This window comes from Spermophilus citellus (assembly GCF_964194105.1).
Source record: "Spermophilus citellus genome assembly, chromosome: 6".
Lineage (NCBI taxonomy): Eukaryota > Metazoa > Chordata > Mammalia > Rodentia > Sciuridae > Spermophilus > Spermophilus citellus.
Genome location: NC_138187.1, coordinates 37,443,761 through 37,469,547, shown reverse-complemented (window position 1 = coordinate 37,469,547; position 25,787 = coordinate 37,443,761). Strand labels below are relative to the sequence as shown.

Here is a 25,787-nt window from a genome sequence, read left to right as displayed (position 1 = left end):
CATTGCACATACAATTACTTGGGTCCAGATGAGGCCTTTATGGTGAGGTCTAATCCAATATGACTAGGGGAAATTTGGACACACACACAATGGGTGAAGATGAAGGCAGAGACTGGAGCAACGCCTGCATAAGTCAAGTGATGACAAAAATCACCAGAAACTAGAGGTAAGCATAGAACTCTCTTGCAGCCCTCAATGGAACCAGCCCTGATGAACCCTTGATTTTATACTTCTAGCCTCAGAACTATGAGACAATAAATACCGTCTTAAGGGAGTGTTTGAAAATAGAGTCCTGTGGAGCTCCCTTCCAGTGACCCAGGATTTGACTTTAGACCCAGGTTTTTCACAAGTGTTAGCCTGAGGCTGCAAGGACTTCAAAGTGCTCTCACAGCAGCTGAACTCAGTGGTGCATGCCTCTGATCCCAGACACTTCAGGAAGCTGAGGTAAGTTTGAGGCCAGCCTGGGCAGCTTAGTGAGACCCTGTCTCAAAGTCAAACCTTTTTTAAAAAGGCTGGGGAGTCAGCTCGGTGGCAGAGTGCTTGCACCTATGTAAAGCCCTGGGTACCATGTGCAGCGGGGAAACTCTCAGAGGAACCAAGGAAGGGCCCAGCTCAATATGGACAAAAGAGCACTGAGATTTTTTTTTTTTTTTTTTTGTGAGGGAACTAACACCATCATATGGAACCACCCTACACTTATACCTTATGGCCTTTGAATTGACCCAGAGCTTCAACACAGAGGACATGTAGCCTCAGGTGATCCTAATTGATACCTTAATTGATTGTTTAATGGAATACCTTTCCCTATTCTAGAATGTGCATGGAGAGCTCCTTACCTCTCCCCCATGTTGACTCAATAACCAGCACCAAATATCCCACATTTTCCTGGGAGGACTATGCCTAGATGCCCCTTCAAGGACCAGTTTCTGCATGTGTTAGAATTCTCTGCAAGCAACAGAAATAAGTCTTGAGTGAATTAGGCAAGGAAAATAAGTTTTCTGGAAAGATGCAAGGGCAGTTCACAGTAAGCGGGGGAACCTGCAGAACACTGGTCTTTTCAGCACTGGGGACCCAAAGGACTGTCTCCTTAAGGTGCCTCCACCAGGTAGTTCAACCCAGCAACTTTTGGTCTGACATATCTCTGCTCCAGATTCGTAGTGGTGGGAGAGGGTGGTCTGCTTAGTGTGGGCCAGATGTCCCACCTCTGTGGACTGGAGGTAAGAGATGGCTCTTATGATGAGTAGTTTTTGCTATATTAGTAGATGTAACATGACAATTTGATTTCACCCATTAATTTATTCAACAAACACTCGTTGGGTACTCCTTGACTTGTGTATCTGGTATCTCGTGAGGGAGACAGACTCTAATCAGATTGCAAAATTAGAATCATGAAATGTGTATTAGTTCATTGTGGCTGCTACCAAAACCAAAAAATGCCAGAAATTGGACAGCTTATACAAACAACAGAAATTTATTTCTCATGGTTCTGGAGGCTGGGGAGTCCAAGATCAAGGTGTGTAGATTGAGTCTGGTGAAGGCCCGCTTCCAGATTCATAGACTACTATCCTCTTACTGTGTCCCCACAAGGTGGAAAGAGACTGAGGGCCCTTCTGGGCCTCTGTTACAAGGGCACTAATCCCATTTGAGAGGGTTCTGCTCCCATGAGCTAATCACCTCCCAAAGGATCCAAATTTTAATGCCATCACCATGGAAGTTAGAATTTCAACACACAAATTTGGAGGAATACAAAATTCAATCTGTAGCAAAGTGCTGCAGGTACATGGTGCTCCAAGAACAGAAACCGGGGAGTTGTCTGAGGAATCATACCCAAAATTTGTGCACTGGGTCACCACCAGGGCATGATTTGATATACATACTAGATAGGAGAGCCAGTGCTGCTCAGTACTGTCTGTCACTCTCCCCAGAGCATATTACAAACCTGTGTCACCTCCAGTAAGCTTCCCACAGCCCCACAGCCACAGTCCAGGTGCAGATCTGAGTCTGTTGCATTCCGCTTCCCCTCAGGGTCTTCCTCTTGGCCCACTGGTTTTCCTTCTCTCATGTAAAGAACAGGAGTCAAATGGCACACAATACCCCCTTTAGCAATGCTGGAAGCTAAAATCAAGCCATGCAAGTGCCAATAATCTGTGCCCAGTCAAGTGGGAGAGTACAGACTTTTCAGACAGTGTTCTTCAGAGAATTGGCTCACACAATGGTGGAGACTGAGAAATACCAAGATCTGCGGTTGGTAAGTGGAGACCCAGAAGAGCCAGTGTCTAGTTATAGTTCAAGTATGAGGGCTGAGAACCTGCAGAGTCAAAACTCTAGTGTGAAAGATGGCAAATTCAAGGACCAAGAAAAAACAAAAAAGTTTCAGTTCATGAAAGACTATGTTTCAGCTTGGTCAGCAGGAGAGGTTCTTCCTCTGCCTGTTTGTTCCATTCAGGTCTTCAGTTAATTGGTGAGGCCCACTCACATTAGGGGAAACAATCTATTTTACTCAATCTCCTGATTAAATTGTTAATCTAATCCAGAAACCCCCTCAAAGTCACTCCTAGAATAATGTTTGGACAGATGTCTGTACACCCCATGGCCCAATCCAGTTGATACATAAAATTAATCATCACATGGTTCCCAAAGAGGTACTCACCAGATACCTTTTTTTAATAAGAGCACTAAAGAAGTCAGGTGTGTGTAATTCCAGCTACTTAGAGGGCTGAGGCAGGAAGATTTATGGGTTCAACCCCAGCCTGGGCAACACAGCAAGACCCCATCAGAAGAAGGAAGAGTAGGAGGAAAAGAAGGAGTAGTAGGAGGAAAAGGAGGAGGAGAAGGAGGAAAAGGAGGAGGAGAAGGAGGAAAAGGAGGAGGAGAAGGAGGAAAATCTACTTCCCAATAGATAACCAGTGGTAGCTCCAGCATTATTCTCAGCAGCTTAGCCCCCAAATGTCCACATTTCCAAATGGGCCTCCAATGGCCCTACTCTACAGACTCATTGAATGTGCCAGTTATTTATCCATTGCCTCTTGATTTGGCTTCCTGCTCTCCTCAATATGGCAGGAGACTGGAAGACTGCAAACTACATTTCCAGGACTCCCTGGCTAGCTGACTTCTGGCTAGATTCTGAGAGATCAGAAGTCTGGTTGGGACGTAGGACAATTCTTGCTTCTGGTGGCACATTCAGTGATGGCTGGTGAGTGTGGGCTTCTAGGTTCTTGCTTCATTTTCCCATTTCCAACCATGCTGCCGCCACTCCCAACATACAGCAATTTCTTGAATAGCTCTGTGACTCCCTACAGTATCACTTTTCCTCTTTGCTCCTCTTGTCCTAGGGATACTAATTTCCAGTATTCTCATCTTCCCCTTGGTGGTACTACAACCCTTTTAACATATTTTTAGCCATCTGTGTTCAGTGTTCTGTGTAATTATTTAAGAGTTCTTCTGTTTTCCTGGCTGGACTTTTCTAGGTTCAGCCAGACTGAGGTTCCACTACCTGGTGGCTCCAGGTAGAAGATTCCAACAAGCCTGCTATTACTTTAGACACCAGTTGCAAGTGCCCAGTCCACTCTTAACCATCTGGCTGCATATTTGGAAGTTCCCATGACCAACTCAGGTTTAATAATTCACTAGAGCAACACACAGAACTCAGAAAAGCACAATGTTATGATTATAGTTTTACTTTAAAGAATATAAACCAGTACCAGCCATGGTCTATGAGGTGACCTATAAGGCAAGGCCTGGAAGGGACCTGAATATAGTGCTTCCATATTCTCACCCTCTGGCACATTGCTGTTGACCACCAGCCAGGAATCTTGACCTCCAGAATTTTTTTTTTTGTGTGTGTGTGTGTGTGGGTGGGAGGTTTCATTACCTAGGCATATGCATTGAATCATTGGCCACATGATTAAAGTAAAATGTCAGTCCCAATTTCTCACCAGGGGTCACATAGCTCAACACCTCAACCTCTAACATGAAAGACAGAGTGTCTTTCTGGTGTGATTGATCCTGAAGTTACCTAAAGGCCTGCAAGGGGTCGCCTCTTTGGCATAAAGTTCATCCCCAAGAACAGAGGGTAATGACAAATTCTTTATTATACAACAGCAGGAGGAGAGGGAAAGTGTGCCCATGGATATGTGGTTTAGATTTGTCTTCAGCTTCTAATGGATACTGTCTAAGATGGAAAAAAATCAAGTAATAACATTATAAGCATGTTATTTAAAAACATGGCAAAAGCACAGGAAAAATGGAAATGGAAGCAGAAGGGAGGAGAGGTTTGTGTTGCTGTTGCTAAAAGCCTTATAGAATTGTTGGAATTATTCAATTAGGTATGTATATCACCTTTGATAAAAAGTAAAGAAACAAAAAAGAAGAAAAATGTGGCTGTTGGGTCAGGTGCTCAGGAATGGACAGGAGAAATACTCACAGAGAGAAAACGGTTGTTGCTTCCTTCTGACCCCCTTACTGCATGTTATAATTATGCAGAGGTGAACATGAACCTACAGAAGGACGCACAGTCCACAGAGAAGGGGTAGACCAACCAAGAGGAGGAGAGAACCAGGTGTTTTTCTTTCAGCAGCCCAGTAGAAGGTCAGTGTGGCCTAGAGGAACTCTGGACAGGAGAAGATGAGGGATTTAGACATGGAGGTTACAGGGAGGTGTCTGGGTGGAGTGATGGGGCAGAGGAGAAGGAGGAATGGTCAGAGAAGAGATAGGTGGGGTTTCATGATTGAAGATGGGAGAGCCCTGACGATGTGAAAATGCTATTGGAAAGAATCCAGCAGAGGGAGAGGCTTAAAGATAGGAGGAGTGAGGTGGTCCTGGGGAATCTGCAGTCTCCTAGGCAGAGGAGGAAGCAGATAGCTCTGCCTTCCCTCACCCTGGGCCCTCCCAGGGGAGGGAGGTGTGCAATCACCCTTTATCCACATCCTCCTTGTTGACTCACTTGTGCTTGCACCTCTGGATGACAGGTATTACCCTGTCTCAAATTATCTAGTTGCACGAGGTCCCCATAAGCCCAGGTTATTGTGCCTTGGAAGCCAGGTTCTTATTGCTGCACTTGTTCCCCCAATGAATCCAATGTGAGCCTCTATCCTCTGGAGCTGTGAGCACAAGGTTTTCAGGCAAGAGCCACTGGACAAACCCCAAACTCCCATGCCTGTGGGTACTGGGAAGAATCCACATGTGCAATAGTGTTGTAAGTAGGGAGCCAGGAAGGTAGGCAGGACTATGACTCCAAGACAGCCCTTGACTCTCTCCAGTGAGGCATTCCCACTCCACTCCAGGAAAGGCTTTCCCTTACCAGCTCTTTGGGTTTTTCTAGAGAATGTGAGCAGCACAATCTTCAAGTGAATTCTCTAGATTGGAGAGGTCTGTGTTCTGAGGACAGGAAAATAAAGTGAGGGGATATGGAGATGATCAGGTCAGGACTCCCTGTGAGGAGACCCATAACCCACAGAGGAAGCAGCCTGGCATGACAGGAAAGAAAAAGAAGCCACAAAGATCATGACCCAACACAGCTGGGGAGAAGCGCCTGGAGGAGGGCAGAGGGTGGGAGAGGTAGGAGGGCCTGACTACAGGGATCTTGTGACTAGAGAAAGGGAGCAAAGACACAGAGAAGGATGAGCCAGCTCTGCCAGTTCAAAGGGTGGTCCTGATGGTCCATTGGGTCCATTTGTATTACAGCTGTTTATCTGCCTGCCTGTCCTAGCCAAATCAGGGTCCAGGAGAAGGGGTCCAAAGTGTGAACCTGGTCTGCCTCTCTGGGGACCTACCGGGGCCAGGATGGGACCTCCTCATTAACTGAGTTCTTCTAATTAAGTGCTAATTAGCCATGATTTGTACCCTTGCCAGGGGTGTCCTGAGGCCACGCCTGCCCTTCAGTGGGTAGCAGGGGCCTGGCTGGGAGCCCCCTTTCCCAGCATCCATGCAGCTACAGTGGCCAACGGTGGAGCGCGGATACGCGCACCAGGGATGCTGCACAGCGCGCGCTGCGCTCGGCACCAGGCGGCCCGGGACGCACACAGGGCCGCGCATCTTATCCCCCCGCCCGGGTGAGTGGCCGGGCCGGGAAGGGTTAAGCCCACCGAGCTGGTGGCGGCCTAGAGCGGCGGCGGCAGCGGCGGCAGCGGCGGCTGCGGGGGCCGGGGCGCGGGGGCGCAGCGGGCGGCAGGGGCGGGGGACAGGATGCGGATGCCGGGGGGACTTCCTGTGCCGGCCCCCGCGCCCCCGCCCCGGCCCGGCCAGCTGCCCGCACGGACGCACGCACTGGCGGGCGGGCGAGCGAACGGGGACCCGGCCCGGCCGTGGCGCCCGCCCCCCGCCCCGGCCAGCGCGGCCCGGTCCAGGCCGCCCTCGGGCTCTGGGCACCTGTGGCCGGCGGCCGTCCAGGACCTGTGTCGCCCGTCCCCAGCCAACCCAAGACCCCGCCACCCTGCAGCGCCAACCTAGGGCTTTGGCCCCGGCCCTGCTGCGCGCGATGGTCCCGCAGGGCCAGCCTTGAGTCCCGCGCGGAATTCGGGGCTCTGCCTCCCGTCCTCGCCCCCGCCCGAGAGTCTCCACTAACTTCTGCCCGGGAACTCCACTCTGCCCCTTGTCTTGGCCCAGGGCGACCTGGGCATCTCTGACAGCGCAAACCCTGCCGAGTGCCCAGAAAGGCCCCGGGGTGGCAGGCGCCTCCCAGGCTCTTTCTGGATGGAGGCGCCTCCGGAAGGAGCCGGCTGAATGCTGTGGCCTTCACCTTGCAGCCTCTGCTGACCACACCTCCCCTAGTGCAGAGGCTGCAGCCAGCAGGAAATGCTGTACCAGGTGAGGCCCAGGGGAATTCACCCTGGGTGCCCAGACGCCCTTCTTAGGAGGGTTGGGCTGACTTTGACAGGCCAGAGGGAGCTGGAGGCAATCTGGGTGGGGAAGGGAGGCCTGGATGTGGGGCCACCTCTGCAAGGAGGCCACCTCTGAGGAGCACAGACAGGCAGGCCGCCCTGCCATGGCTTATAGTGCTCTGGACACCTGCCTTTCCAGAGAGCTGGTGAGCTCCCAGAGCAGTCTGTGACACTGGAGTCCCTGGAGACCAACAGGCCCATGTTTGAAGCGGTCAGGGAACGTGACTTAGATGGTCCAAGAGGACCCCTAATGCTTCTTCTGTGGCTCTAGCTCCCAGCCTTTGTGAGTGGCTAATCCCCACAGTTGTGTCTCAATTAGGAGCAGCCTGATCAGGTGAAGATGGAATCCTGTGAATAATAGTCAGAAGAAGCTGGCCTGCCAGCTGTTCTGCACAGCAACAGGGACCAGGAGCTGCAACCACCTCCTATCTGAACAGCTTCTTTCCTTCTTCTCAGCACAGCTGGCTCCTGGGGACCCCGGTGTGACCACCAGGATGGAGGTGGGGCCAGCCACAGAGACCTTTGTGTTGGAGCTGCGCTGTCTTGAGGATGGGGGTCCAGGGCCTGCTGCCCTCTCAGGTGAGTGCTGGAGGCAGAGGCCCCTAGCAGGGACCTCCTGACAGAGCCCCAGGTATGCTGGTACAGAGATGCCCCAGGTTTGCAGGTGCAGAGATGCCCAGGTGTGACGGTACAGAGATGCCCCAGGGCAGCCATCCCCCTGCACTGCTTCACACCTGCTAGCTTCCATGCCTTGAATAACAACTGCAGGTTTGTCCTGGAATTTTCTTGGGTATCTCTGTCAGTCTGCTCTCTTGTTATCGAGGGGTACCCTGGAAGTACTAATGGCCTCTGCCCTGACCCCCACTTATATGCTGGCCTGACTCTGCTGCTCAGTTGCCCCAGCAGCCCAGTGACCTCCACTGTCCCGCTGTGTGTGGGGCCACCCTGCACCCTGCTCTGGTTCCCAAAAGGAGTTGAGGAGCAGAAAGCCATTCCTCCTCTGCAGCTTGTGCCTCAGATGCTCGGTCCCTTCCCTGAGGTTTCTCTCCTTGTCCACTTCTCCTGACCTCTGCTTCCCTATGTTTTTCTCTACCTGATGCTCAGAGGCAAAAATGTGGCTTCACCAAATCTTCCAAGAGCTCTCCCTCTGGGACCCATCTGGGTGAGCCTTCTATGGTGGCCATACTCTTGAGACTGTTTCCTGTTGGGTGTTTTAAGGAGCTGAGTAGGGCCTGGGACAATGGGGACAAGTACACTAAACAGGGACTCTTCTGACTTATACATTGAACTGACAAAAAATCTTATGAGGTTATACATGTCAGGCAACATGTAACTACATATTTACTAAAGTGTCTCTATTAAAGGTGAAAAAAAAATGCTGCCCTAGGAAGTCACAGTGGCTATGTAGCTAAGCTAGAAAGGAGGAGAGTCACACAGAAGTGTGATCTGTGGCTTCCAGAGGAGGTGGGAGAAGGGGGTGTCTAAGAGACTTCAGTCCTGCTATAGGGACAGGTTTTCATGGCTGTCTTCATCCATCATCAGAGAACCCCCAATTGGTGTGAGTGTCTAAGGAAAAGGCTGTCATTGACCTACTATACTAAGCAAGGGTTGTTAGAAATATTTTTCTAAAAGGAATTATATATATGCAAATATCCTCTGTTTTTATTAAATGTAAAATATGTAAATATCCTATGTTTTTATTAAATCAGTATATTCCTGGAAAAGTAGCCAGAAAGTAAAATTTATTTGTTTATTTAAGTTGTAGATGGACGATAAATAAATAAATAAATAAATAAATAAAATTTATTTTTATGTGGTACTGAGGATTGAACCCAGGGTCTCACGCATGCAAGGCAAGGGCTCTGCCCCTGAGCTACAACCCCAGCCCTCAGAAAGTAAAATTTTATCAATCAAACCATTGCTTTCCATTTCATGATTGAAAATATGATGCTGTAGGAAGAACACGTGTTGAAATCAGTCTGAGGTGGAGAAAGCTCCTTGACTCACACTTATAAAGAAGAATTAGGATTTTCTGATAGCACAACAGTAATATTCAGAATGAGAAGCTGAATGTGGACATTGTGCTGAAGGCAGAACATAGCCAGTGTGGCTCCTGTATGTGCAAGATTTCCTCTGCGCCTCGCACAACACTGGGGCTTTACATTTATCCCAGTTCTCACTGTGTCTCTGAGGGTATATCTCTTTTTGCAAAAGGAGAAACTGAGGTTCCCAGCAGTTAACTAATTGGCCAGCCTCTGTGTTGACTTGGGGCTCTTAGTTCTTTCCATTCCTTTCTATTTGGTCTTTGGGTGCTTCAAATGGAGCTAGTTGTATCCTGAGTATTTCCGAACTGTTGTTACTCCATAGACTAATTCCTAACCTGTCGGGAGAGGTAATTTTCAAGCACCTGCTGGGTTCTGGGGAACATGCAGGGCCTTTGAGTCTGTAGGAAGTTGAACAGTTGAACTGGAAGAATTAGGTTCTCAAATGAGGACTTCCCACCTGAAACCTGATAGTCTCTCTGATACTTTGGTGATTTCTAGAAACTACTTGTGGTAGTCCTTCTAGGCAGCTTTACAGAAATGTTTTATTATTTACAGAGAAGGCAAGTTTCCTTTATTGAAGATGTGACCGTGACTGAGGTCAGAGTTGAGCATGAGCTGGGCTGTTGGAATGGCTGCTGGGATTTCCACTGGACAGTGAAGTGCAAGGGACTCCTGAGGGAATGATGTTGGGAGCCCCAGGCACCCATGCTAATATTGGTGCCAAGATCTAACCATGGAGCTTGTGTGAAGGGAGGCCCAGAGGAGGGGTGGGGGGGGGTCTAGAGTATAGTGACCAATGGTCACTTGGACATCCCCCACCCCTGGCATTTCAGTTTCTGTCATGCTGCTACGCTGCTATTATCAATTGATCTAACATTTTTGGGTCCCTGCTGAGAACTTGTTAGTGTGTCCTTGAGTGACTGTATATGGGCAGGTCCTAGAGGGCTAGACTAGAGAGCTTCCTATAGATCCTTCTCTCCTAGCTTCCTGCCATTTCCACTACAGGTGGCAGCGGTGGGAGTGAGAGTCAGGAGGAGGAAGAGGCTCAGGAGGGGCGCAGTGGCCCACAACAGCCATCAGTGTCAGCCCCAATAGGGGCCAGTAACATTGCTGAAGAAGCCCAGCCGGGACAACAAGAGCTGCTACTGCAACAGCTAGAGCAGCAGCCAGAGCTGCAAGAACAGCCCCAGCAGGAGCAGCCTCAACAGCAGCAACCACAGAAGCAACTATTAGAACATCAGCCAGAAATGCAACAGAAGCAGCAACAGCAGGATGGGCAACAGCATCTGCCTCAACTACAGCTGGAGCTACAGGAAAACCACCAATCTGTGCAACACCAAGAACTGAAACCACAAGTGCAGGTAATACAACAACAGGGACAGGTACCAGAGCAAGTGCAAGAGCAACAGTTACAGCAGCAGGAACAGTTACGGCAGGAAGTGCAAAAGCAACAACTTTTGCAACAGCAGCAGGAACAGTTACAGCAACAAGTACAAGAACAGCAGCTGTTACAACAGCAACAGGCACTATTACAGGAACAGCACGTGCAAGAGCAACTATTGTTACAGCAGCAACAGGCACAGTTACAGCAGCAAGTACAAGAGCAACAGCTCTTACAGCAGCAACAGGAACAGTTACAGCAGCAAGTACAAGAGCAACAACAGTTACAGCAGCAACAGGCACAGTTACAGCAGCAAGTGCAAGAGCAACAGCTCTTACAGCAGCAACAGGCACAGTTACAGCAGCAAGTGCAAGAGCAAGAGCTGTTACAGCAGCAACAGGCACAGTTACAGCAGCAGCAAGTACAAGAGCAACAACAGTTACAGCAGCAGCAACTGCTACAACAGCAGCAACTGTTACAACAGCAGGAACAATTACAGCAGCAACAGTTCCAACAGCATCAGGAACAGCTACAGCAGCAGCAACTACTGTTGCTACAGCAGCAGGAACAGTTACAACAACAGTTGTTGCAGCACCAACAACAGGCACAGTTACAGCAGCAGCTCCTGCAGCAGCAGCAGGCACAGATACAGCAGCAGCTATTGCTGCAGCAGCAGGAGCAGTTACAGCAGCAGCAACAGCAACAGCTATTGCAACAGCATCAGGAACAGCTACAGCAGCAGCAGCCTCCTCCACTGGAGCCAGAGGAGGAGGAAGAGGTGGAACTGGAGCTCATGCCAGTGGACCTGGGGTCAGAGCAGGAGCTGGAGCAGCAGCGGCAGGAGCTAGAGCGGCAGCAGGAACTGGAGCGGCAGGAGGAGCAGCGGCAGCTGCAACTCAAACTGCAGGAGCAGTTGCAACAGCTGGAGCAACAGTTGGAGCAGCAGCAGCTAGAGCAGGAGCAGCTGGAGCAGCAGGAAGTGCAGCTGGAGCTCACCCCCGTGGAGCTGAGCACCCAGCAGCAGGAGGTGCAACTGGAGCTGACCCCTGTGCAGCCTGAACTGCAGCTGGAGCTGGTTCCCGCTGCAGGGAGCAGCGCGGCGACTGTCCCAGGGGCTCCAGCGGCCGTTGTGGTGGCCCCCCCAGGCTACGTGGTGCTGCAAGAGCTCATGGTGCTGCCCGCAGTGGCCACGTCAACAGTGGTGGCCATCCCGGGCCCAGCGGGCAGCGCCGCGCTCACTCCAGCACGGCAGCGGCGGCGACGGCGCGCACGAGACCGGCCGACCATCTGCGGAGAGTGCGGCAAGGGCTTCAGCCGCAGCACGGACCTTGTGAGGCACCAGGCCACGCACACCGGCGAGCGGCCGCACCGCTGTGGTGAGTGCGGCAAGGGCTTCTCGCAGCACTCCAACCTGGTGACACACCAGCGCATCCACACGGGGGAGAAGCCCTACGCCTGCTCGTATTGCTCCAAGCGCTTCAGCGAGAGCTCAGCTCTTGTGCAGCACCAGCGCACGCACACTGGCGAGAGGCCCTATGCCTGTGGCGACTGCGGCAAGCGCTTCAGTGTCTCCTCCAATCTGCTGCGTCACCGGCGCACACACTCGGGCGAGCGGCCCTACGTGTGCGAGGACTGTGGCGAGCGCTTCCGCCACAAGGTGCAGATTCGCCGCCACGAGCGCCAGCTGCATGGAGCTGGCCGCTCGCGTGGCCTTGGCCTGCTGCGGGCCTCGAGGCCGGCGCCGTCTACTGGCCCATCGCGCACCCAGCAGGCCTCCGGGGCCACAGCATCCACCAACAAGGCTTCATGATGCGGGTGCGCCTCTCTGCAACAGAAGGCAGAGGGCCAGGAGCAGGAAGGGGTCAGCCTGGAAGCACGGGGCATCCAGGGCGGGGAGGGTGCTCTTTCAAGCACCCTCCACATGAGTGGAGGGTGAGAAGCCCCACATGGAGTGGGATGGACACCTCGACCCCATTTCGTGGTCATGACTCCAGTACAACGTCTCCCGGATCATCCTGGAATATCCTTGGGAACGAAAAGACTACCATCATCCCCCATATTCCCTGAGAAGTGCCAGGTTCACAGATCCACCCCCAGAAATCATCCACAAGAGAACAGCCACTGTGGCTAAAATAGCACGTGGGGAAACCCATGAGCGAGAGGGCTGCCAAAAATTTTCCCCTGAGAAGATTGGACTTAGTAGAAACAAGAACTGCCTGAGAACACTCCCCAGGACAATTGAGGATGTTTGACGTGGACCAAACACTCACCAGGGAATAAAATAAATCTGGTGAGGCACACACGGAAAATAATGGATCCTGGTGAAAATTATTTAAAGGAGGAAAAAAACAGGGAAAAAATAAACTTACCTGCACTATGTAGGAAACTGATCAAGGCATTGAATTGTCCTCAGTGGTATTTGCCTTGAAAATACTTGCCAGTATGAAAATCTATTGGGCTGAATACAATTCTGATGAAAATACCTGTTTTCATAAACACAGGGTCACAGTGTCTATGGGGTCAATGTGCAAATAAGTGCCAGGAAGTCTTGCTCTGGGTGGAAGGTAAAACCTTTCCCCCCTGGGGAACCCAGAATTGGAGCAGGTGTTAGAGGCAGGTTCTAGGCCTCTGCTGCAATGTTCTCAATCCACCAGAGGCCCTTTAATATTCCCTGGAATAGAGAAGCCTGTAGCTGAAACAGAGTGCATTCTGGGAGGGCTCTCCAAGGTCTGGAAGAAGCCTCCCCAGGAAAGATCTCCAAGATAGCCCCACCCAGCCAAGCTGCTCAGATGCTGCCCAGAGGTTGACTCCTTGAGACCTGGGAGCAGAGATCTCTTGGATCAGGATAAGGGGAGGGGCACCTGAACAGACCTTGCCTTCTGGCCCCAGGATGTGTGAAGAATGTTGGGGACAAAGATTAGGAGGAACAGAAAGGTTATTTACCATGTTTACCAAATCGTCCAGGGCAGGGGCTGTATGAGCAGTAGCAATTGCTGATTCCTCATGGGAAGGTGAGCTGGTGGAGGATGTCACTGGCCACCTCTGGGCTTGAGGCTCTTCCTGGCCAACCTGACTTCCCACGTGGCTGCTTAGTTCCTGCCCCTCTCTCCCCTCCCTGCTTCTCCTTTACTAACACAGCCTGCCACATTTTACACATGTGTTGGTAAGTGAGAAACAAAACATACAAAATAAAGTGAAGAAACACAGTGTCCTGTCTTTGTGATTTCACCTTTGGATTTTGTGTCTCCCCTCAGGTCTTCATTTCTAAGGAAAAATTGCCTGGGTATTCTAGAGCAGGAACTTAGTATTCATTCTCTTTGCCCAGTACTCCCCCAGACCCTTCCTTCCACCTGTGTCCCTTGGCCAGAGAATGGGCCTATTCAGTAAAACCCTCATTGGAAGAGCCAGTTTCAGCATTTTGTAAGGACAAGCTTTATATCGATTCAGTCCAGTTGCCGTGTGGAGTGCTGGGATGATGATGAGAGCTCACTATTGGATGGCCACTTGGAGAGGGGTCATGAGACTGGGGGTCCCCTCTCAGTCCTGAGAGTCTTTAATTCTAAGACTTAACCAGTCAGATGCTCTCAGAGTTTTTGGTCATTCTTGTGTCTCACTGGCTCCCCGCTTTCATCTCCAACAGTACACATCCTCAACTCTTTTTTTTGGGAAGATGACCTTTGGGCTTCTGGAATCCCTTGATTCTATCTATGTAGAAAATCTAGCTATCCCTTTGAATTGCCTTCTCTTTGGGGGCCCTTAGCCCATTAAGATGGTATGGGGGGACAAGCCAAGCTCTTCTGCTTCTGGTCAGGATGGCAGGGAGGAGTGACTCACATGAAGTTTGCTGGCAGGATCTGATCAAAGGATACCATATTGGGAAAATTGTTATTGCAAAGCCTGGAATTGGTAGGTTTTGCTGGGTACAGTTAATTCCATGATGGAGGGAAATGAGAAGTTTGAGTCCACAGATGTCATTTAAAGGCACATAAGGACATGAAGAAGGCCTCTATGCAATATTTAAAGAAACCCTATGTGCAAGGCCCTGGTTCAATCCCCATCTCCATAAAATAGAAAAAAATCCTCATTTCCTTTAGCTAACGGCAGGTTCCGAAAGACCAGACACAGGGCCTATTGCAAGAGGTTGCAAGAGCAGAGAAACTTCACAGAGGGCTGGACCAGACTCACATCAGGGCCCTGATATAGAAAGAGTGGACTCCTTTAGCTTGGATTGATGAGCCCCAGGTCATGTGTTGGAGGTCAGTGAGTCCTGCAATTCCCCCAACCCAATGGGCCTGCAGATGTGGCCATTTTCCTTTGCATTTGTGTCCCTTGCCTTGTCTGAAGACCTTGCAGAGGTCTCATTGAGGTAGATGCCTTTCAGGGTGATGCTTGCATTCCTTAAGGCCTGCCCCACTACTTTTCCTGGCGATGAGACCTATAATGGGTTTCTAGCTCTAGTGTGGTCTGGCTTGGGGAGGACCAATTCTGTAGAGGGAGAGACAAAATTATTCACCAAGGGAGCTGTAAGATCTGGCTGTTATATACCTGCAGGAACCAAGAAAGCAGGCCCAAATGGATACTCCCCTCATGAAGGAGCAAAGGAATGTGCAGGAGAGAGGCTCTGGCCTCACCAGGAAGCTCAGCAGGGGCTGTTTCCTGTAGATAGATCAGGGCTGACACTGGAGGTACAGTCATGGAGCTGGACTCCCTCATGTGAATGGGTATAGCAGAATCTTGGGCTAGCAGGGGGCCAGCTGTAGTGCTTAACCACCAGGGGAAAGATGGACATGACTGATGAAGTGGGAAGTAAGGTTGAAATGGCAACCAGAAGGCTCAGATGCAACGGAGGTGCCTATGGTGGTGAGTAGTGACCATGGTGTTCCCAGGGGGTGGAGAAATGATCAGTCAACTAGGGTATTTCTATATATATCCCCCACAAAAAGGTCAAGTGGTGCCCCTGAAGGCCACTGTTAGTTTCCCTAAAGGAAAGTCATGATCTCTGGTCTCTTTCCCAGTTTCTAGATCTGAGCCAGTTTCTTAGATCCAGAGAAGTCAGGGCCTTAAGGAAGGACTTTATGATTCCACTGCATTTGGTGTACATGGACAGCAATGATTTTCTCAGCCCTCTTCCAAATGGACCTAGAGTCACTTACCCAAGTAAAATTCATCAAGGGGATGGGACACCCAGATCTTTCCACCAGGGACCCTGACCTTACCAGGATGACGATCTGAATCACCCCCTCAGACCAGTCCCCTAAACCCAGTAGAAGTGCCAAAGGCAGAGCATCTAGAACAAAGTTATTGGGCAGATGAGGAGTATCGGTTATGGCCTCGGGGCCATCTACAGCTTCGGCAGGGACTAGGGCATACAGACTGCCCCTTCTTTGATATGTGTTCCTCATGTGGAGTGGAATCGACATGAGATTGAGTGGTTGTATGTGAGGCAAACAGTGGTCTGGAGCCAACATTGATTCTCAGAATGTGACTTAAAATGGGGTACATGGGCAAAGTCTGGTCTTAGGAGAGAGAGGAAGAGCCTGGCTTGCTGCAGGTGAAAGACAGGCTGGCTCCAGGTGTGGCGAGCATTCACTGAAGAGTCCCCAGTGGGAGAGAAAGACACAAATAACCATGGGCATGGAGCAACTGATGGTTGTGGGGAGCCAGGGAGCCTCCTGGGAGAATCTAGACTGGCCAGAGGTGTTTGCAGGTGAGAACTTAGGGATTGGAGAGGAGAGGGAAGTCACACGTGTGCCGAGGCTCAGAGAAGGACCTGGAGTGGTTAGGGACAGTGTTTCTGGACAGCTGGAAGGTGGGCTCTGGGAGAGAGGGAACAGAATGAAGAGGTGAGCTAAGCAGGGGCTAGGTTTTGTGGTAGCACATGATTTTCAAGCCAAAGAGGGGTGTTCAATCCTGTTGGTATTTCCTATATTTTGCTCATTTGCATATTTTTTGTATTATATCCATCTTTGTGACTGCTGACTTAATTATTTTCCTTAAATGATTAATACTGTTATTGAATGATTGATTGATTGGGGGCAGGGATTGAACCCAGGGGAACTTAACCACTCAGTCACATCCCCAGCCCTGTTTAATTTTTTATTTTGAGTCAGGGTCTTGCTAAATTGCTTAGGACCTTACTAAGTTGCTGAGGCTGGCTTTGAAGTCTTGATCCTTCTGCCTCAGCCTCCCAAGTTACTGGGATTACAGATGTGCACCACCATGCCTAGTGATATTGTTCTTAATAGATACGTTTAAAATAGAAACTGTTTCATTATAAAGGGAAGGCCAGTGGGGTAGCCTAAGCCAGCTATGTTTCCCAGAATTCCCTTTTAGAGTTCTAGTTAAGGTCAGCCACATTGGGATGCTTGCTGTGGGCAAAGAGAATACAGACTAGTTTTGGAAGAATATAATAATAAATGTCATCTATGACCAAGTGACCAGTTGCAGAAATGAGGGCTGTAATTTTTACATCCTTATTTTTATATAAATCAATTGTTTATATTTTAATCAATTTTTATCTTTCTCCCATTTCCTAATCATATAACACAAAATGTACTAATCTTGGCTAACTTTGTTTTTATTTATTTACTTATTTTTTGAGATGGAGTTTCACTATATTGTCCAGGCTGGCCTGAAATTCCTGGGCTCAAGGAATCCTCCTGACTCAGCCTTCCAAATAGATGGAACTATAAGCATATAGTTCCACACCTGATCCTTTACATGTCAGTATTTAAGTTAAAGAAAATTTATTTTTGTTGGGTGGTCCACACCTGTAATCCTACCAACTTGGGAGGCTGAGGCAGGAGGATAGCAAAGCCAGCCTCAGCAAATTAGTGAGAAACTGTCTCAAAATAAAAACAACCATAAAAGGGTTTGGGGATGTAGCTCAGTGGTAAAGTGCTCCTGGGTTCAATCCCCAATACCAACATTTTTTTTTTAATTTAAGGGATTAAATTAAATTAGAAACCGGATGATATTACCCAGTGATACATAATGGAGCTTTGTATTTCCTTGGGGGAAAGAATCAGTGTGGTTTGGGTCATATGAAGGTGGTTGTACCATGTTAGGTGGGGTGTTGTCTTTATTTGGAGGTTATGTTTTCAAAGATTTTTTTTGTGGGGGGAAGGACGGGCAGTACTATAGATTGAAGCCAGGGATGCTCTACCACATAGCAACATCCTCAGCCCTTAAATTTATTTTGACACAGGGTCTCACTATGTTTCCTTGGATGGCCTTGAATTGCAATCCTTCTGGCACAGCCTCCTGAGTAGCTGCGGTTACAGGTGTATGCCTGTCTGAGTTTCAACATATATTGGACTTACTAGTGATTGCCTGGTGCTCCATTTCCATCCTAATTCTCTACCTTTTACTTTAAAAATCCCCTTTTGGGGGCATGAGTTAAGTAATTTGAGGCCAGCCTGGGCAACATAGACCTCATCTTATTAAAAAAAAAAAAAAAAAAATATATATATATATATATATATATATATATATATATATATATATATATAGGCAACTATGTGGTGAGTTCCACAGAAAAAAAGCAATCTGATTGCACTTAACAATTAGAGTGCATGCATCTGACTCTGCTTCCCAGTGAGCTGACGTACACATTCCTCAGGTCAGCAAGAGCTGCTGTTGCATCCTCACTGGAAAAAGCCACGGAATGCTGGGAACTTACAAGGTTTCTGCAAAGTGTCCTGGCTTCTGCAGATCCTACCTGCAGGGAGACCCTCAGGGCAGTGCCACTGGGGGCTCCACTTGTAAAGGCTCCTCCTCTGTCCTGGAAGTTTGCACAGATATTTTCTTCTCACTTTCTCTCCCTGGGGGACACCTGGACCCAAAGCAGCCAGGTGCTTCCAGTAGCAGCAGCCATGCAGGCGACTCCAGGGTTGCAACAGTTTCCTTACTCACATGGACGAAACCCCTAGGAAACTCAGCTGGGAGCCATCTTGGAGCCATTCCTTTTCCATCTTCTCTGCTCAGTTGCTAAACATGGGCAAGTTCCAGGGTTCATTCTATGTCTGTTCCTTCCCTGTCCACACCCTGACCCCAGGTGCCTCTGCTCCTCTTACAGCCTCTTTAAATATCATCCATTTGCCCCAAACTCCTAACTTTCTGTCTCTAGTCTGATGCCTCCCCAAGGCTTCTCAGCGTCTCATCCATCTCTTTTTGGCATCTCTACTCCAATAGCATCTTAGCATAAGTAGGCCTGCTCTCATGCTCTGCCCCCAAGGTGCCTCCTGAGTCCTGAAACCCAGCCAGGGTGTGAAGTGGGAAGTCCCATGAGTCAGGCCCTGCTCAAGGGTCCCCTGCCTGTCTCTGGCCCCTCTTTCTTCACCCTGGCCTCCCACCTCTGCTCTTCTCTTCTAACCACATCCCAGTCCCCAGTTCTTCCCACCTCCACCTCCAACTCCCATTAGCAGTCTGGGCAGCAGGCACAGGAACTGGTGATCCTCTTCCACACTCCAGAGAGACAGGAACTCTCATCTACCTTTGCCTAGAATGTCTGTCCTGGGCAGATCCATAATGAGGCCATGGAGTGGCCTAGTCTAGCACCTGGGCTGCCTGCACTTCCCATCTGCCCCAGCCAGTCTGTCCCTAGGACTGAGCTGCATCCTGAGTTCTTGTCCATGTGGCCCACTCTTCCAGGCCACTGAGTCTGCCCTAGATTCCTCTGTGAGGAGAATTCCAAGTTGCAGACATATATCAGTGGCAGAGAAGTCAGAGGGTGACAGGACTGAAAATGGGGACAGAAGTGAATGACTAAGAGTTGGAGGGAGACCTGGGTCATGATGTCAAAATCTTAGTGCTTGGAGGCTGGGCAGCTGGGCTGGGAGAGGCCTCCAGTCACGGTCACCCCCATCCCCATTCCCTGACCATGGCAGCAGTGGTTCCTTAAGCATAAACTACATGGCCAGGGGACACTGGGAAATTGTAGGAATACACAGAAGCAAGATCACCTAACATTGTGTCACATGGTGTTACCATCGTTATGTGGGTCCTCTACAATCATTGTCATTTAAATTATGATTTTGTGTTTTCCATTTTCCCTCTAGCATTTCCATGTTTTACTATCACATGAATCCTGGGATCACACAGCATCCTCTGACTTCCAGAAGTTCTCCACCCAAGGAAACAGCTTGTCTTTGCTGATGCAGACACAAAGCCCTGTGCACAGCAACCAGAACTCTGCAGTCCGCACCCTGCTTGCACCTGAAAGGAAGCCCAGAGGGAGTTTGCCCTCATGGCCCCGTCTTCCTCTTGAATGCTGACTCTCACAACTGACTCCACCCCTTAGTGCCCCCCAAAATAGGGGATGGAACCCAAGCTTCATGCATGCTAGGCAGGTACTCTACCACTAAGTCACACCCCTGGAACAAATTTTGAAGGGTGAAGGATGAAGGCCGTGTGAAGCAAGCCTTTGTACAAATTCTAAACATGGGTCGGTACCCCCACCCCCACCGCCCTGGCAAGGGCTCCCCTGAAGCCCTTCCACCTGCAGTTTTAGCTACATCAAGGGGTTCTTTTGACTTGGGCCAAACTTTGCCACTGTCATCTTTCCATCCTCACGCATCATAGATCTTTAGATCACGTTTCTGCCTTCTGTGCTGGTGGCAGCTTAGGCCTGCTGAATCCATATGTGCTGGGAAATATAAAAGCAAAATGCTGAGATAAGGAAGAAAGAAAAGGAAGAAAGAAGGCGGGGGCTCGAGGCTGACTCACCAGTGAAAAACACACAGGTTATCTGTTTTCAAAAACTCATAATTTGGAGCTGGGGTTGTAGCTCAGTGGTAGGGCACTTGCCTAGCAAGTGTGAGGCCCTGGGTTCGACCCTCAGCACCACATAAGAATAAATACATAAAATAAAGGTATTATGTCCAACTACAACTAAAAAATAAATAACTCACAAATTTACCAAGAGTATAATCAGTCTTAATTTTTCATATAATTATCATATCTACAAAGGTTTGTGAAAGTACATGTGTGTGTGTGCGTGCGTGCACGCGCACCCAGGTGGAGGTCTTCCCTCTCCTCTAGAATGTGTTCAGTAATAACAATGACAAAAGGGCTTTCTTGCAACTAGGTAGATATGTCTTGGGCTGACCCTTGGGCCATATCTGTGCCATGCTACAGTAGGTACAAAGGTTTATGACAAAGTATGGATATTCCTCCTCTCACTCTCCCCTCCGCCCCAGACCCACCTTCTCCTTTTCAATTAATTCAATTATTTCTTATTTCTAAGATTCATACCATAATTTCTAAGTGGAGGGTGTGGTGGTGTGTGTCTAGTTTCAGCACCTGGGAGGCTAAGGCAGGAGGAGCACTGAGCCCAGGAGTTTGATCCAGGCTGGGTGACATAGTGGGCACTGGAGGCTGGCAGTGAGGAGGCTGTCTTCCTACACAACGATCGTCAGGAAGCTCATTCTGTGCACCAGCCTTCCTGTGGCTCCAAGTGGAACACAGCAGAATTCCAAATGTGGCTGAGGCCAAGGACATCTGTGTTCATACATGCAGGATCTGAGTAGAACTCAAGTTTGCCTAATTCTGGTCCCAGCTGCAGACTTATGCTACCCTCTAGCACCCGTCCACCCCTTAGCTGGGCAGAACTCCCTTCCACTCTGCTCCCAGGACTTACTCGGTTGTTTCCTCCCACAGGAAGCCCTCCTGGGATGCTCCCAGGCTCTCAAACTACAGAGCAGCAAGGAACCTGGCATGAAGGGTGGGTCCCTACTCTACTCCCAGGGGCCCATAGTACTGCTCTGGGGAAAAAAAGAGTGGAAAACAGTAAGGTTTTAAAAAACAGGTTTAATTCAGGACCTATTGCAACAGGGACAAAGAGACTTCATTATAGAACCCAGATCAGTTCTGAATACAACAGGGAAGGAGCTAGGGTGGGGGCAGGTGTCAGTCAGAGAGGAGTTTCTGCTGACAGTGACTAATGATGCTTGTGAAGGCAGACCAGGCTGATGGGACTTCAGCCAGGGATGGTAGAAGATGTGAGATTTGATCAGACGTTGAGGGGGGATTCTGGTTGGACTGACTTTGCAAGATTTTTGCTGTAACTGGGCAACATAAGGATGGCACGGAAGCTAGAGGGCATGTTGAGAAGTTCCTCAGAGGAGTCTGAAGTCTCGTCAAGGAGAGAGTCTTTGTCCCCAGCCTCTTGGTCCTCCCCTGTCTACAGTTCAGACACACACTGCCTATTCCTTGCAGGGACCTGGACTTGGTCCAGCCTTGCCTGGAGGGTGCTTCTGTCATCTGTCTGCACCCAGGCCAGTAGAGGGCTGTCTTCTCCACCTTTCTGCCCCCTGACATCCCCAGTCCCAGTGACCACCCACTCCTACCATGTCCTGCAGCTGCCTGGCCTGAAGATTGTGATGGACTTGGACGTGGACTGACACAGGCAGGAAGAAGGGTCTCCCTCTGGAAGGACAATGGAGGAGTGGTGGTGTCCAAGTGGTATTGGGGATCACAGAACCAGAATCCCAAGAGGATCCGCTTCCTGCTGAACAATTTCCATTCCCATAGCTTAATTCTGTCACTTTGTTACTATCCACCTAGGTTACCTCAATAGTCTTTGGATGGCTTCCTACCACTTCCCCATCCATGATGGCAAATCATGACCCTCCCCTGCCTGCTACCTTGGGGTCCCCAGGAAATGCTTCAAGCTTGTACCTGAGGTCATTGCTCAGGCCAAGTGTCCCCTACCCTATTATGTCCCAGTCTCTGGCCATTTTTCAGGCTTGGCTACCTGTCCCATGAAGGAGTATGGCCCCTCACCTCTGCTTTCTACCAACTCCTGGCCCATGGCTCTCGGGCCATACCTCAGTCAGGATTCTGGCACCCAGACTCGACGTCCTGCATCCCTCACTGCTATGCCCTTACCCCCACCCTAGAACTGTGGGTGACACTACACAGGAGCTTAAGCTGAGGCTGGAGGGGCAGCTGCTTCCCTCCTGCCCTAGCTCCACCTCTGCACCCCTCCCTGTGTCCTCTGGGTAGGGAAAGGTGCCACAGCCAGTGTGGGCGTCTGTTTTCCTTGTTCCTGCTTTCTCCTGCTCTCGTGAGGTGCACAGGTCTGGGCAGGCCTTGTCCCCAGGCAGACTGCCAACTCCCTCTCCTCCAGCTCCATAAACAGCTGGTAGCAGGTGGACATGAGCCCATCGCCCTCCTTTCTTCCTCCCCAGAAGGTGCATTGTGCCCTTTCAGTTTTCCATGGGTGGTACTAGTTCCCTTCCCTTCCTTATGTTTTTAGCTCACTGGGTGCCCAGGAGGGAGGCAGGTGATCGGATGCCTTGGGCAGATCTACATTCGTGCCCATCATGTCAAAAAGAGGCATTCAGTTCCACCCCAGTCCTCAATCATCCGCTGTAGGGAATGCTATAATGCCTCGTCTACTTTACAATTGTCATCAAAACACTCTATTCACTGCCAGGCAGGTTCTTATCTTTGAGTTCTGAGGACTCCATGGTAAGTTCAGACGCCCTGAATCCCATTCTTGAGCATGGGGGCAGGGCCTGAGCCAAGTCTGGATTGATGTGTTTAACCGCCACACACTATCCTGGAGCACAGTGAGCACTTTTGCTCTTGCAGGTTCCCTCCCTGATGATACCCACCCCGCCATCGACTTTCCCATTTTTCTTCCCACTTTCTTCAGCTCTGCTGCTCCACAGGGGACTGTTGTATCTTTCTGCACATGATTCTTAAGAGTGGGGTGAGTCACATAGCTTCCATCTGAAGGCCTCTGCCTACCCTTCTCCCACCCACTTGGCTTGCAGACCTGAGAACCCCAGAAGTGAGCACAGGGCCTGGCATATGGCAGATGTGCCAGGCATGTGGGCTGTGTGTAAAACTGTCTTCATGCAGGTGGGCACAGTTGTGCATGCCCATGATACAGTCACTCAGGAGGCTGAGGCAGGAGGGTTGCAGTTTTGAGGCCAGCCTCAGCAACTTACTAAGACCCTGTCTCAAAAAAAAAAAAAAAAAAAGTACTCATGGAGACAGAGCACACCCACCCATCCACACATGTGAACATGTCCTAAAAAGTGTGAGTCTGTAAGCTGGGAGTCCGGGGATAAGGTTTCAGACCTTGGTGAGAAGGAGGAAGGGGTGCAGTCTTGGACTCCGAGAACCCACATGAAGGGGCAGCCAGAAGCCCCAGTGGGCAAGACTTTCCTGGGACTGAGATTCATGGAAGCTGAGCAGCAGGGTCACTGTGCATTCAGCAGCATCAAAGCTGCACAAGAGCCTCGAGAAGACACTGTGGAGTAAAGTGGGGGGAAGGGAGGGGCTAAGGCTGGAACCTGGGTCTCCCATGAAGAAAGGATGGATGGCCTGGCAGGGTTATGCACAGGGTCAGTTCCTATAGGCACCTGGTGCCAGAAGGCTCAGGGCCCATTGACTTCAGGACATGGGTGACCCAAGCATGGCCCACTTGCGACAGCTGAGCATTGCCCTAGGAAGGTGCAAAGACTTTGGGATGAGGGGAGCCAATCTGAGGCTGTGGGTGAAGTCTACTCATTAGCATCTGATCCAGACCCAGGGATTATAGACCTGATGGGAGGGGCCTGGTGGGGTTGAAGGAGGGAGGAGGGACGACTTTTACTTATTTTGACTGTAAAAATAAACACTGATCCTAGGTCTCTTACTAAGCAGTTGATGTTTAATTCTCACAAAATGGTGGGTGGCCCACCAGAGCACTCTTTGCTCTGGAAGTCACAAGTGTGGAGCAAGGAACATGGGTGGTAAGCCTAACTTTGGTCTGGGATATGCTGAGTTTGATGGACAGTGGGGCCTTGCCTGTCTTCATCCCTCAGTGTCATGAGTTATGTGAATTTTGGAGATTCTGCCTATCCAGGTGATACCACTGGTTATTGGTGATGAGTTCTGCTCCCTCCATGTTTGAGTTTGAACACTAGAGGAGCATGCTGAGGCAAGCATATAAGCTGGGTTTATTTCAAAAGGGGTTGTTGGGTGTGTGGGAGACTCCCCACTGAAGTTAAGTTTCCCTCTCAAGAGAACATCATGGAATCCTTTACCCTTCCCCCTCCTCTCCGAAGAGCGCCAAGCCAAAAAGCGCCAAATTCAAAACTTTTCTCTACCAATCCCCGCAGGACACAGTGTCCTCTCCTGTTCCTGAGTCACCCTGCCAATCAGCACCTGCCACATCACCTATGCAACCCTTCTTAAGCCTAAGCTTGCAAGCTCACGCTCTCTGCCCTCCTCCTCTCCTCTCTCTGCCTCTCCTTTTCTTCCCCTTCGGGCAGCCCCCCAATAAAATCTCTTGGTTGAATCTCCATCTGGGGTGAGTCACTCACCTTTCATTGGTGCCCTTACTCGGATGGGACTCCTCTGCTTTTAAGCAGGACCTCCATCCGGCCGGAGATCACCACCTAAGCGGAGACCAACCTGTGCCCATCTTCTCGATCACCTCCTTTACATCCACCATCGGCCTACAAATTGGTGAGTCTCCCTCTCCGGACTCCTAAACCTGCTGAGGCTCGGTAACAGGGAACTGGCCGTTGATCATCCGGCAGCCCCTGTGGTGTCTCAAGGGGAGGAATACACCCCACCCAGACCTTCATTGTCGCAGTGGTCCTCTTGGAGTCTTCCCCTTCCAACAGGCTTCGGCCTGCTTGAGAACTGGCAAACCCCCTCCCCTCCTAGAGCTTAGGTCTCCTTCTCCCCATCCTTGGTCCGAAAGCCTGGTGCCAGGTGGCCCATAGCCCTCATGGCCCTCCAGGAGGGCCCCTCACCTCAGCCTGAGGTCTCTTTCTGATATTTGGCTCAAGTGGGACGTCTCTCTAGTCAACATATCGCACCCTTCCTTATAGCCTCAAGGGGGGCACCTCCTTCCTGCCGGCCAACTCCCCTCTCAAATGCCTCCTTGGCAATTTGGACACCCTCAGCCTAACCCGGGAGATCAATCCCAAGAAATTGATAAAATTCTCTACTCAGGATTGGCCCAATTATCCCTTAGATAACCAAAACCATTGGCCCCCTTATGGGTCCTTAGACCCTGCCATTTTGTGGGATCTCTATAATTATTGTATGTGATCGGAAATATGGGCAGAGATTTTTATATATTCAGGCTCTCTTCCTCCTTCGCTCAAATCTGTCTCTCTGTACCTCTTGCAACCCAAAGCATGTCCTCTTGGCCTATAAACCCTCCTCTTCTTCTGCCTCCTCATCCATGGATTTCGGTCCAGCCAACAAGCCATCGCCATTATGTCACCCAAACCCCTCCCCTCCTCCTCTTCCCTAGTCAGCACCAGTCCCCACCCCTTCGGCTCCTCCTTCTTTGGGCCCTGCCCCCACTTCCCTCTTCAGTCCTCCATCACCGATTCCTCAATTATGGCTTCTTTGAGAGAGGTTGCTGGGGCAGAAGGGATTGTTAGGGTCCACGTGCCCTTCTCCATAGCAGACCTTTCACAGATCGAAAAACCGCTTGGGTTCCTACACCACCAACTCTGCCTCATA

General features: G+C 50.1%; 2 protein-coding genes across 12 annotated transcripts in view; one reads left to right on the top strand and one right to left on the bottom strand.

Annotated features, from left to right (window-relative positions):
• The window catches only part of ZNF12 (zinc finger protein 12), a 1,264,586-nt gene that overhangs the window by 1,042,541 nt on the left and 196,258 nt on the right, over positions 1-25,787 (bottom strand). The window lies entirely within an intron of this gene.
• Positions 5,948-20,222, top strand: ZNF853 (zinc finger protein 853). Of its 5 annotated transcripts, none has more exons than XM_081298785.1 (3): positions 5,948-6,050; positions 7,340-7,457; positions 9,929-13,511. In XM_081298785.1, the coding sequence occupies exons 2-3, from the start codon at positions 7,373-7,375 to the stop codon at positions 12,112-12,114; spliced, it is 2,271 nt and encodes a 756-aa protein (XP_081154911.1). In that variant the 5' UTR covers positions 5,948-6,050; positions 7,340-7,372; the 3' UTR covers positions 12,115-13,511. The 5 variants fall into 5 exon arrangements, 3 of the variants coding, with proteins under 3 accessions (XP_081154911.1, XP_081154909.1, XP_081154910.1); XM_081298783.1 differs by lacking the exon at positions 5,948-6,050 and adding an exon at positions 6,096-6,804; XM_081298784.1 differs by lacking the exon at positions 5,948-6,050 and adding an exon at positions 6,096-6,804 and having other exon boundaries at positions 7,335-7,457.

Excerpts from the sequence above, each read along its gene's own strand:
- ZNF853 (XM_081298783.1), top strand. Across the intron at positions 7,458-9,928 it reads AGGGCCTGCTGCCCTCTCAG|GTGGCAGCGGTGGGAGTGAG; the intron begins GTGAGTGCTGGA and ends TTTCCACTACAG.